Below are 13,804 nucleotides of genomic sequence, written 5' to 3'. Positions count from 1 at the left end.
GACAATTAAACCCCCCCCCCCCAAAAAAAAACAAGAAACAAGAGAGGCACCATTAGTACCGATCAACAATATTCCACTTAGTACCTGTGGCATACACAAACCTCACTTTTACTGCTGGTATCGTGCCAACAGACCAACCACACTCAAGGTTCTTTGACTGGCATCAGGAATACTAAAAGGTAGTAGGATCATAATCTCTACCTTTAAGGAACCCCTAATTTATTTGGAGAGTGACAAAAAAAAGAGAGACAATGAACAAGAGTATATATGCTAAGTTGGAAATGTGTGGTACAGCTCTTAGTGGCTACAGGAATTGAGATACAAGTGTGGGAGGGAAAGTCTTCGAGTGAAGATGGAACTTAAGATGAGCTTTGAAGGAAGAATCTGACTAAAATTGGCGAAACTGATGCAAAAGAGCATTTCTGATTGGGTCTTGGCAAGAACAGTACAACAGTGAAACAAACTACACACGATGCTGGTGATAGCACATAGGCCCAGGTGAGTGGGAAGAAGGAATCATGTGAAAATAAGGTTGAAAGGCCGAGGGCAGACAAATACACACAAACACTACCACTCAGGTACAAAATGTAACTGTTCTGACCTTAGGAAAAACCAGGAAACAAAAATGATGAGAAGGAATAATTAATAGAAGTGTACTTACATCTACAAATAGGGCAACAAGATCAGTTGCTAAGCACTTGCTAGTGTCTATTATAATGCATTTGGTTTAAGCCTTTCTCCACTGACCGTGAGGCTCTAAGAGAAGGCCTCTGGACTACAGTGGAATGCCATGGGAATGAATGCTAAGAAGATGGACCATATTTTATTTCTATTTTGAACTACATATTAATAGGGCCGGTAAAAGTCCCAGAATCATCAGCAATAAGAAGGAACAAACCACTTACTGATAAACACAGCAACTTGGATGGATCTCAAGGACATTACCCTTAGTGAAAAAGGCTAGGTATTGTAGGATTCCATTTATACAACACTTCAAAATGACAAAACACAGAGAGGAAGAACTGAGTAGATGTTGCCTGGGGACAGGGATGCAGGAGCATGGGGTAGGGGGTACGTAGCGGAGAGGTGTGGGGAGGTTTGCTAACGGGGCACCAAGCGGAAGTCTCTTCGTGGAGACAGACCAGTACTGTAGCTTGACTGTGTTGGTGGTTCCGTGAATCTGTACATGGATCCAACCGCACAGAAGCACATCCACGCACACACACCTCCAAACGCACACAGAAACTTGCGAAAACTGAGCAAGGTCTGTTGTAGACCAGTTCACTGTAGACCAGTTCACTGGTCTAGTTTGCGGTATTGTATCAGGGTCGATTGCCTCATCTGGAAATTGTACTGTAGTTAGTAAGACGTCACAAGCAGAGAAAGCCGGGTGAGGTCACGGGGCTTTATTATTTTTGCAACCACTTGTGAGTCTATAATTATTTTAAAATAAAAAGATTGAAAAAAAAAAGCTTTTAAAAATTGGGCAAAAAATTTTTCAAGAATCAAAAACTATTAGATAAAGCCACTTAAAGTTTCTATGTAAATGACTCATACAAATTTTTATCTGAATTCAATAAAATGGTGAAATTTGAAATTATACATTTTAAGGATTTTTAAATAAAACATAAAATATTAAGTAACTCTAAAGAAAATTATAAAAAGGAAGCCCTAGAAGCACTTTTCATTAATTTCAAAACATTTTACCACTTCTAAAATTATTTTTAAGACACTGGTTTATGCAGCAGCTTACCTTTTTCAGTTATGTTAACTAAAATAGTTGATTCTGATCGACCCAGAGGATTGCGAGCATTCAAAGTAAAATTATATATTTCTTGATTTGGACGCATTTGAAAGAGTAACTGATAGCTTTCGTTTGTTGGTGCTTCAACTCTTTTAAACCTAACATATTTCCCTGAAAAACTGTGAATTAAGAGAGCAATAAGAAATATTAAGAGATAAATACTTCATTCAGGAAAAAAATGAATGGGTAAATTTCTAATAATCTTTTTTAAAAGTTTTTATTTCTAATTCTAGATGCACTATGTACTTGGCAAAGAAAATGTATATGATTCAGAAAATAGATGAAAATAATCGGCCAGAAACCTAGAAACAGTCTCTGTTCATATTTGAGGGTTCTTCTAGGATTTTTAGAAAAAGCATATGAATCTAGTCTGTGTGCATGTCATCTGCAGTATTTATGGTATAACCAATTTTATACAGCATATTAGGTTTTATATCTTACTCATAACAAATGAGATATCGCATTTCCCTATGTCATTTAATACCCTCCAGTGTGCTCCTCGCTCTCTGACATCTTTCCCTGGTGACTTTTACCTTTCAAATAAAGTATAACTTGTATTGCGTGGGCCCACCAATGCAGTTGGTCTTCCTGGACTCCAAGTACAGACAATCTCTTTTAAATCATAGGTCTCACAGTTCAGTTTTTGAGGAATATCAGGTGGATCTAATAGGAAAAAAATGTAGTTACATCCTATGGGTTACATATATTTTCCCTGAAAACACGTTTCATAATGTTAACTATATTTTGTACAATTTCCTTTAGAAATGAAATAGTGTATTGTTTACATTTTACCTTTTGAACAATGCAGGAATTGCCATGCTTTCTGTAGCTTGTTTTTCTGGAGTTCATATTATGTTAGAAATGATGGACTAAAATATACTGCAGAATGACTACTAGCTCATTTGGAAACTTCCCAACAGCAACCTGAAGACATTTTTCCCCCCTTAAATCCTATCAAATCTTTCAAAGGAAGCTGTACCCAACAAATCAGAAAAATCTACAGGTTGAAAGTATTATCTATCATGTAAATACTGTGATTTGAAAAGAAGTACCAACTCAGATTAAAGGTCAGCACCGGTCATATTACAAGTTTCAGAGTTCTTAAATAAGTTACAATGATTATTATTTACAAAGTATCTCTTGGTAAAATTCTGCATCTTCCTATGTTCAAAGTGACTACTGCTCTTCTGTTTTTGTTCTTTATTGGAACACTCCCTCTGGTTTTGCAGGGGCAAAACTAGAAAAAAGAAAAATGGGGGTTTTCTGTGTGTCTTAGACCTTTAAAGTAATAATGCAAAATTCTGCAGTTGGACACTAATTATAGAAATTGATTACCTCTGTACTCATGTTTAATCAAGCATACACAGAAACTGGTGTTCTCTGTCATATTTACCTTATCTACCAAATTATCTTTCACAAGTTTTTAAAAAACAATTACGTACTTGTTGCAAATTCTGTAAAATAATTTTATTTTTTAAGAGCTAATCTTTAAAGACAGTTCTTAGACTGTTTTAGAGACTTAGAAGGACATAGAGAATTTCACATACTCTCCTGAAGCAGAATAATGTCCGTCAATGGTATTTTAGGTAATATTAAGAGGAGTCATGAGTTTTTAAAATCTAACAACTGCATAAGCAGATAACACTGATATATTTGTTTTGAAAATTGTTTTAAATCTAAGGCTAAACTTTCAGCCATTTTATTAAAATGACATACCAAATTTTTGGGTATACTTAAAATGCCGATTATTTTAGTATTTGGCAGATTAATGTTAAGGTGAAATAGTTAAAATCCAAATAACAGAAGCAAATTAGAAAGAAGCGGAAGCAAAGATGGAGGGAGAAAAAATAGGAGAAGGCAAAATTTGAAAGGTAATGTACTATCTTCTCAATCAGCTGAAGCTGGATAAAAACTAGGTATAAATCAACTGTATTACCAGCAAACAGAAAATGCAATTTAAAAAACAAAGCCATTTTTATGAAAATATTTTCAAATGAGAAAGTATGAAATTTGACATGTGACATAAAATATTTACACACTCTAATTCTATGTCACAATGTAGTATTTTAAAATTCGTGAGTATGATGAAAGATTAATACTTAAGTCAATTTTTAATGAAGTGGCACTATCTATGAAAATAACTGAATGCATAGTGTTTATAAAATATTTTGCTTATAACTAAATTAGCTCATGCATAAACACTGAAAAATATTGGTAAATATCCTATCTGTTGGATAATAAATGTATTTGCAATTACAATAATAAACTGAAGAGGAAAAGACACTTTTACTAGCACCAAACATCAAACTCTTAGGAATAAATTTACAAAAAGATATATAAGACCTCCTATCACTATAATAAATCAAAGAAGACCTAACTAAATGAAAATATATACATGTTCCTGGTTTGGATAACTCAGTATAGTGAGAATGAAAGTTCTCCTAAAGTGGTCTCCTAAATTAATAAATCTAATGTAACTCAAATCAAAATCCTGGCAGGTTTTCATTGTGTCTTTTCAATATATGGTGGGTTAACAGGATATCCATAAAGGAAAGAAAATAATGAATCTTAATCCCTAACTCACACCACAAACTGCCCTTCCTGTTAAGTTCCTAAAGAAATCCCTCTGAAGGGAAATTCTATCGCTGCTTCTGAGTTAACAAAAATTGAATAGTTCAACCCCAAATGCTATAAATGAAGGTGAAATTATGAATTAAATAGGCTTGTTCTACTATTATGTATAGAAGAGTAGAACAATGGGGCACCTGGGTGGCTCAGTCGTTAAGTGTCTGCCTCCAGCTCAGGTCATGATCCCAGGGTCCTGGGATCGAGTCCCGCATCGGGCTCCCTGCTCTGCAGGTTGCCTGCTTCTCCCTCTCCCATTCCCACTGCTTGTGTTCCCTCTCTCTCTGTGTCTCTGTCAAAAAAAAAAAAAAAAGAGTAGAACACTATTGGAAACAATAAAAACCTGATGAATAGTCTCATCTTCTGATTTTTAATTTTTCTCTTTCATACTTTCAAGTGGATATCTCACTTTTTGGTATCACTTATCATAGGGTAGCCTCACTCCATATACCACTGGTTTTTAACTTATACTCCATAGTCATTTGTGAGGAATGTTGCAAGTCCTTCCCTAAAATTCCATTAGGAAAGAAATTTTCTAAAGTTTAAATTTGAACATAATCTCTCTCTCACTTGAATTCCAAAAGTTACAGCCATCAAACTGAGAAGTGCATCTAACCCCGGTTATTCCCTTGGGAATATATGAGCGATGCAACATAACTCAGCCTAAATTTCACTGGAAGGAAAAGAGAGGTGGAGAGCTGCTGGTCTAGAGCACCGCTGAGAATCCAGAAAAGGGTAAGAAAAATCACCACGATCCAAAGAAAAATCACAAAACCCACTCAGTACATTCCACACCCTTTGATCATGAGACCCTTTAGACCAAACTCAGCCTCTGATTCCGAATGCTAGGGAGGAAGGGAAGCAGCGCTGCTGGGGGCAAAGCCATCCGTGCACCACATGCCAGTTACCACAGGAGAGGGGACAGAAACACTCCAAACACAAAGTCCCTGTGGACATTCAACACAAGCTACATAAACAGGGCAGTCCCTCACAACAACTTTCGGAAATGTCATGGAATTTTAGAACTGTGGGAATGAAAATGTTAATAAAGAAGCCCCTGTACTATGAGGCATATGTTACAGAGAGGACACAGCGAGAGAGGGACCCTTCCAGAGCCTGTCCTCCAGCAACCCTCTTCTTCTCAGATATACTACTTTGAAAGCTAGAGAAGCACCTGTTATGCCGTCGAAAGAATTTTGTGGAAAATTCATTACCGTTTCTTTAATTGGGGGTTGTTTTAAAAGGTATGTTTTTAAACTTTAATTTTAAAAAGACATGTATGTTTATATTAGGTGGGATGTTTTAAAATTTTAAGAGGTGTGTTTTAGGTGGAAAATTGACTGTGAGTAAGCCCTCGAACACAGGGGTCAGGGGGCACTGACCTCGCATGCAGTCAGAAATCTACATACAGGGCACCTGGTTAGCTCAGTTAGAAGAGCATGCAACTCCTGACCTCAGGGTCGTGAGTCTGAGGCCCACGTTGGGTGTAGAGATTACTAAAACAAACTTAAAAAAAATCTACATATAGCTTTTGACTCCCCCAAAATTTAACTACTAGTTTACTATTGACTGGAAGCCTTACCTATAACATAGACAACTAACACATATTATTTTGTATGTTATAATGTGTTATATTCTTACAATAAAGTGAGCTACAGAAAATGTTAAGAAAATCATAAGAGGAAATGCATTTATAGTATTGTAGTTATTGAAAAAAATCCATGTAGGGGTGCCTGGGTGGCTCAGTTAAGCATCTGACTCTTGGTTTCGGCTCAGGTCATGATCTCATGGGTGGTGAGATCGAGACCCATGTCAGGCTCCACGCTCAGCAGGAAGTCTGCTTGAAGATTCTCCCCCTCTGTCCCTCCCCCACCTCTTGTACACCCATTCTCTCTCTAAAATAAATAAATACTTAAAAAAAAATCCATGTATAAGCAGACCCATGCAATTGAAACCTACTTTGTTCAAGAGTCAACTGTATATGAAATAATTCCTAAACAATGTAGTATTAAGAAATGTTATATACAAACTACCCTTGACTCAGCAAAACTGTTAACTTAATTTAAAACTAAGCAGCTGGATGTTTCAAATCTTACTACAAAAGCTACAAGTTATATAAATACAAACATACAGAAAACGAGCTTAGAACTCATCTTAAAACAAGCAAAAATTCTGGTGTCTTCATATTAAAAAAAAATAGAACTGTCCATGTCCCTGGAAATAGCATTAAAGCTTTTAAAGAGGCCTAAAACAGATCAATAGGAACTCTTTAATATTATATACTTACATCCTGCGAAAATAACTGTCCCAAATATGTTATCTTCCGTTGTGAAAACCACATTTGTTCCGCTATTTGCAGAAACAGAAATATTATGGATCTTGATTGCCACATTTTCCCCATCAAGATGGATAAGGGGACAATTTGTTTGGCCAATCTGCGCTGATAACACTTTTTCTTGAGTCACACAACAAAATGTTATATCTGAGCCTACAAGTATCACTTTGTCTTGAGGAAAAACCTTAGTCTGAGAATCAGGTGACCCTAGAGAGAACAAAAGGAATTACAAATACCTTAGAAGTCTTTTACCATAAAATAGCCCAGGGTATATAAAACATACTATAAAGTGTTTTCTAATAATGGCGGCCCAAAGGACCTTCAAAGGAGCAGGACATATACAAGAAATAAATAAAAACCACGTATATTTTATCTACTTATGGCTGATAATGGGGGAGCGGAGGGGATTTCAGGCCAATGCCCAAGGTCACAGGTTAATGTCTAAGAAGTCTGAAGGTTCAAACTAAATGGGTTTATATCCATATGTGAAAAATCCATACCAAGAAAATGTCACTCATTAAATAATTCCAGTCCTTTGAAATGATTTCTATGTATTTAGGACAGACTTCTTACTTTCCATCAGCCTGAATATATGTTTAAGTATTCCACATCCTAAAGAGCACTTTTTCCTTAACCTCAACTCTCTGCAGGTTAAAACCACACCTTTGCTTTTATTTTCCTAAACGTCCAATCTTTTTAATTATCTCTAGTTTCCTTTCTATCTACTTAGTCTCTAATCTACCACAATCTGGCTTCTACCCTGACCATTCTACTAAAATGGCTCGCTGATCTATTTGTTCAGTCCAATGACCACTTCTCAGTAACCCTTGCCTTCAACATCCACAGCATCCGATATGTCACCTAAACTCTAGCTTCTCAAAACTCCCTTCTCTCTTGGGTTCTACTCTGAACCCTCTGGCTACTGTCTTCCACTCTGCTGGCTCTTTTTCTTCCATCCTACCCTTAGACATACCAGCTTGTAAGACATGTGTCCCTGGTCCCCATTTCTCTTTCCCCGAGTACAGCAACCTCTAGATTTAAACAATTTCACATCCCATGTATGTTGATGACTCTCAAATATTTATCTCCAGCTCCTAGTAATCCGTTGGATGCCAGACTTGTATTTTCGACTGCCTGAGACATCCCTACCCAGAAACTTCCTAAGTACCTCAAGCTCAACATATTAAAAAATGAATTTATCTTTCCCACCTAAGTCATTCATGTATTTCCTGCTTCAGCGGAAAGCATCACCAGCTACTCAGCTGTCCAAACTAATAGTCACCTTTGGCTCTATTTCTTGGTTAACAAATGCACAGTCACTAATTTTAATTCTGTCTCTTCAGTGTTTTCATACCTTTTGCCCCTTTTCCTTTCCAGACCCACATGCCCTACTTTACGCCTTCACTGTCTTTTGTTCAATGGCAGTAAGATCCCCCTTACTTATCGACGTGCTTCTAGTCCTTCCTTCCTCTGACCCATTTCTCCATGTGGGCACTAGAGTGGATAATCTACAATGATAACCAGCCTTCTGAAGGACTTCATTACACTGTCAACAATTTTTCAGGCCTCTCTTACACTGCCAACATTCTACCTGCATATGAGTTTCATTCAACGTACAGATGATTTGGGATTTGGGTATACTTACAGATCCCCATGTTCTCTGCAGCTCATAGGGATCTGCTCTGTGGGCAAGAAACTAGGAGCCATTTTTTTTTTTTAAATATAGACTTGATCTCAATAACATCTACATAAAATTTTTAAATGTTCTTCAATGCCTACCAGTGATCTGCAAACCTGGATGTTTATCTAATGCCTTCAGAAGATCTTTAAAAACAGATTCCTGAATCCTATCTCAGAGTTTTTAAATCAAAATGTTCTGGGACAGAGACTTGGAAGATCCCCAGGTGACCTGCATGAAGCCAAATGGCATTTGGAGAACTGAAAGCTTACACTAAACCTTACCCTTACGCAAGACTAATCTAATTCGAGAAACGAAAGCTTTTTAAATGTAAGCTTACAAGAAACGTTCTTCAGTGGGCTCCAGTCACTCCACTCTTTGTGACCAGAGAAATGAGGATCATCAACATAACATCTAATTCCCACAGAATGAGTGGCGCACTCCAAGGGCATGTCTGAGGTCCAACTCCAGTGATGAACTGTATCTTTACCATTCACAGTTGTGTTGTGGGTCACCTAAAAAATGAACACAAACACAAAATAAGATTTCTAGGTAGTGATATGTTCTGCTTCCTTAAAAAACACAATAAAATGTAGACAATCACCACTAAGTTAAAGGCTTGCCCTTTTGTACAACCATCTTGGTTTTCTATAAGGCATAATAGGAGAGTTACAGGAACAATAATGATGATTCATTTATGTTTACTTCTTTTTTTAAAATTCCAGCACAGTTAACACACAGTGTAATATTAGCTTCAGGTGTACAATATAATGACTCAACAATTCCATACAACACCCGGTGCTCATCACGACCAGTGCACTTGTTTACTTCTTCAGTTTTAGGCTCCACTGCATGATTATACATGATGTTAATATTCCAAACATTCAATACAGTTCACAGACAAATGTACCATTGCCAAAAATGATCTCCATTTTTCATCAAGAAAAAAAATTAATGGGTTTGTACTTCCAAGAGTTAAAGGCAAAGAAAGGAACAGCATCTCAACAAAATAACTGTTTCAGATCAGATTTGTTTTTATATGCAGCTTATAGTAAAATATTAATCTCAACTGTGAAAAATGGGAAGGATTTCAATAAAATATCAAAGATCTACTAAAAGAAACCTTGGGAGCTCCAGTTAAAGACAACAGATTAAATAACTGTATTTCCTTTTCTCTTATCTTCTGAAATCTTTCTAAAACGAAAGTACAGATTTTTTTTTTCCTAAGGCATAGATGCACAAAGGCAAAAAACAGAAGAAACAACACCAATGAAATTCTGGATACTGGAGAGCTGATGGACAACAGTAATGGACTCAGAAGACCTGAGAAAGCTGAATCTTAAGCCTCCAATGGAAAAGGCAGAAACCACCTGACTTCTATCATGGAAATGCCAAAGGGCTCAGGAAGGGGCTGTACCAGGCTCCCCTAGAAATGCAGTGAAGGTGAGGCGCAGAACAGAAGACTGCTTGAAAGTTGTTTGAAGAGATTTTAGGTACCCAAATTTCCCTCCCACATTCTGTGCTACCAAAAGACTACCCTTCTTCATCTTGGCAGAATGGAGATTTATGATCTGGAAAAGTAAAACGCTACCTCTGGAATGAAGAATCTCAGAAAGAGCAGAGAATGGGAAATACTGTACCCAAAACAAGGGGATTGCTAACCTATGCACTATGAAGGCTGGGGTGCCCCTGCCTTCTTCTCCTACTCAGCCCTCAGGATACTGATGGCAGAGTTGCTACTTACCAGGTAGGAACCTAAATCAACTTTTCTGGGGCATATGAACAGGTCAAGCTAAAAATCTAAAAAAATAGTATTAAGATTTTGTCAACTAGCCTGGTGTGATTCCATCCTGTGCAGGTGTTCTGTGGAACAGTAGTCGTTTATCTCTGTCCACCTTCTCTCCCACCTAAGTGCGTGCCACCACCCCATGGAAGATTCGATGGACATGGACATGAGCCCCCTGAGGCCCCAGAACTATCGTTTTGGTTGTGAACTAAAGCCTGACAAGGATTATCACTTTAAGGTGGATAATGGTGAAAATGAGCACCAGTTATCTTTAAGAACGGTCAGTTTAGGAGCTGGTGCAAAGAATGAATTGCACGTTCTTGAAGCAGAGGCAATGAATTAAAGCAGTCCAATTCAAGTCACACTGGCAACTTTGAAAATGTCTGTACAGCCAACGGTTTCTCTTGGGGGCTTTGAAATAACACCACTTGTGGTCTTATGGTTGAAACGTGGTTCAGGGCCTGTGCATATTAGTGGACAGCACTGAGGAGCTGTGGAGGAAGATGCAGAGTCAGAAGATGAAGAGGAAGAGGACGTGAACCTCCTTAGTATATCTGGAAAGCGTTCTGCCCCTGAAGCGGCAGCAAGGTTCCGCAGAGAAAGTAAAAACTGCTGCTGATATAGGTGATGATGAAGATGACGACGACGACAATGATGATGATGATTCTGATGATGAGGAAGCTGAAGAAAAGCCTCCAGTAAAGGAATCTATATGAGATACTCCAGCCAAAAATGCACAAAAACCAGAATGGAAAAGACTCAAAACCATCAAAACCAAGAACAAAAGGTCAAGACTCTTTCAAAAAACAGGAAGAGATGCCCAAAACACCGAAAGAACCTAGTTCTGTAGAAGACATTAAAGCAAAAATGCAAGCAAGTATAGAAAAAGGTGGTTCTCTTCCCAAAGTGGAAGCCAAGTTCATCAATTATGTGAAGAATTGCTTCCGGATGACTGACCAAGAGGCTATTCAAGATCTCTGGCAGTGGAGGAAGTCTCTTTAAGAAAATAGTTTAAACAGTTTGTTAAAATTTTCCGTCTTATTTCATTTCTGTAACAGTTGATATCTGGTTGTCCTTTTTATAATGCAGAGTGAGAACTTTCCCTACCGTGTCTGATAAATGTTGTCCAGGTTCCATTGCCAAGAATGTGTTGTCCAAAGTGCCTGTTTAGTTTTTAAAGATGGAACTCCACCCTTTGCTTGGTTTTAAGTATGTATGGAATGTTATGATAGGACATAGTAGTAGTGGTGGTCAGACAAATGGAAATGGTGGGGAGACAAAAATACACATGTGAAATAAACTCAGTATTTTAATAAAGTAAAAAAAAAAAAAAAAGATTGTGTCAACTAGATAGCCCATCCTAATCACCTATAATGAAGCCCCAGTCAAAAGTCCCTGGACGGCAAACAAAAGTTCCGATTAGATTAAAAAAAAAAAAAAAAAAATTAAAAGTCACTCACTTAAATGTGAGCAGCAATGAAGATGACCAGAAATTGGAGAAAAAGTTCTAATATGAGAGTCAAAGATCAAAACAAAGAAAAAAGCAACTCGAAGAAACAGACTATACAGAAAGAAAAAAAATTAAATAACTGATATCCTCAGAGATAAAGATATTGCATCCATAAAACAAACAGGACAAAAGGGATCTCTTGCACATTTAAAAAAAAAATCTATTAATAGAAATTCAATAGCAGGAATGCAAGATCAAGTTTAAAAAAAACTGTTCAGGAAACAGAGCAAAATAAAATTACAGATGGAAAGTAGGAACAATTAAGAACATTAGAGGACCAGTCGAGAAGGTCCAATTTCTGAAGAATTTCTGTAAGGAAAAAAATAAAAAAAGGAGAGAACAGATATGAAGAAATCAGAAACATAAGACATGAAATAAGAAAATTTCCCAAGTTGACAGACATGTGTTTTCAGACTGAAAGGGGCCCAATGACTGTCTAGTACAACAAAGGAAGACAGACCCACAAGAAGAAGCAGATGGAACAATGTCTTCCAAATCTTGAGAAAATTCCCCAACCTACAATTCTATACCCAGCTAAAGTAGCAATCATGAATGAGTGCAAAATAGACATTTTTTAGAAATGTCACATCTTAATAAATTCATCAGGTAGCATTTTACACTCCCATCAGAAGTGTGTGAAAGTTCCAATTGTTCTGCATATTCTCAATATTTGGAACTGACAGTCTTTTAAACTTTGTTAGCAACCAATTTAAATTAAAAAAAAAAGTATATCTGCAAGCTACCATTATAGGTAGCAGAGAATATTTATAATAAATAGCAAATACCTACTAGAACATATGCTTCCACCAAAATGAGGAATTAAGAGGAAGAATTCAGGAAAAAGAGGATCCATCACAAGAAAAAGGTAAAAGGAATCCCCTAGATGATGATGGAGACCCCCTGGTCCACAGCTTCCTAAGAAATGTGCCAAGAAAACACAGAGATTTGTCCTAAATGGCTTACGGGTATACATAGGTATTAATCTCTTCAAACCTAGCGTTGGCTGGTAGGAGTGGAGACAGCCAGAGCTCCTGAGAAACCTCTGGCCACAAAGAGTCCTCAGCTATTTACCACACTCTTGCTCTACCAACACTATACCTACGTGAACCCTATGTAAGCAGGGCTGAGAGGTAAGCCAGAAGGCCTCAGAGAGAGCTATTCACATTTAGCTGATAAAATACTAGTGTGTTTGAACAATTCAACACAAGATTCATACAACATGGAGAGAATTTAGGATTGAATTAATGGGGCACAAAAATAGCACTAAAAATACAAGAAGCTGTGTCCCCCAAAAAGGAAAATAATAGTATATGCTACTTGGTTTAGTTGTGGATAGTGTTTATATAACTATAACACAAACAATGAATGCCAGTCTACCAAACATTATCACAGAATGATACAACAATACAGGAAAAAGATGGGAAATGTGAGAGAGAGAGAGAGAGAGCAAGCACGCCAGCATGCAAGTGTGTGCGCCCAGGCCAGGAGATGAGAGGACTAAATTCTCATCTCCCACTGTTACAATAAAATGCTGCTCAAAACTGAAAAGAAAAATTAAGGAAGAGCAACATAAGCATGCTATCTGGACAATGGAAATAATTAATAAAAGAATCAGCTAAAAGAACTGAAACTTGTTGTTTACACGAAGAGCAAAATGGGAGGGGCCGAGGGTGCTGCAGAGCTCCCAGGTGTCACTCCTATCCTGGTCCCCGCAGTGCGCAACTTCCACACCCATATGTGAGGCCATGGGCAGAAACCGTCAAGTTCTAACTGATTATTATTCTATTCTTATTACACAATCACAAAATAATAGCAAAGTGACAGTTCATAAGCAACTCTGCCTTAAATAATGATATTAATAACATATAATTACAAACAGAAAGGTCACATTTTACTACAGACCTGCATTACTTGCCCTCTCATGTTTCACTTTTTAAAAATTCCTTTGTTCTATCTCTATTTTTCTGGCCTCGTGTTCTATTTCCCCATATAAAGATTTTTCTTCAAAGATCAGATCCCCAAAAGTACTACTTTGCCACTGCCATCTTGTGATGCATCTTGTGCCA

The 13,804-nt window shown here is 37.3% G+C and overlaps 1 protein-coding gene and 1 pseudogene across 1 annotated transcript in view; one reads left to right on the top strand and one right to left on the bottom strand.

The window, feature by feature from the left end:
* Positions 1-13,804, bottom strand: part of LIFR (LIF receptor subunit alpha) — a 103,584-nt gene that overhangs the window by 22,115 nt on the left and 67,665 nt on the right. Inside the window, exons 6-9 of the mRNA XM_028098115.2 lie at positions 8,783-8,957; positions 6,717-6,971; positions 2,338-2,467; positions 1,754-1,923 (exon numbers count right to left, since the gene is read on the bottom strand). Coding sequence (XP_027953916.1) covers positions 1,754-1,923; positions 2,338-2,467; positions 6,717-6,971; positions 8,783-8,957 — 730 coding nt within the window. The remainder of the gene's footprint in view (positions 1-1,753; positions 1,924-2,337; positions 2,468-6,716; positions 6,972-8,782; positions 8,958-13,804) is intronic.
* Positions 10,354-11,553, top strand: LOC114204898 (nucleophosmin-like; annotated as a pseudogene).

This window comes from Eumetopias jubatus, unplaced genomic scaffold, assembly GCF_037043125.1.
Source record: "Eumetopias jubatus isolate StellerSeaLion01/CBP00866 unplaced genomic scaffold, mEumJub1_p1.0 scaffold_5, whole genome shotgun sequence".
NCBI classification, from domain to species: Eukaryota; Metazoa; Chordata; class Mammalia; order Carnivora; family Otariidae; genus Eumetopias; species Eumetopias jubatus.
This window is presented reverse-complemented; position numbering and strand designations above follow the sequence as displayed.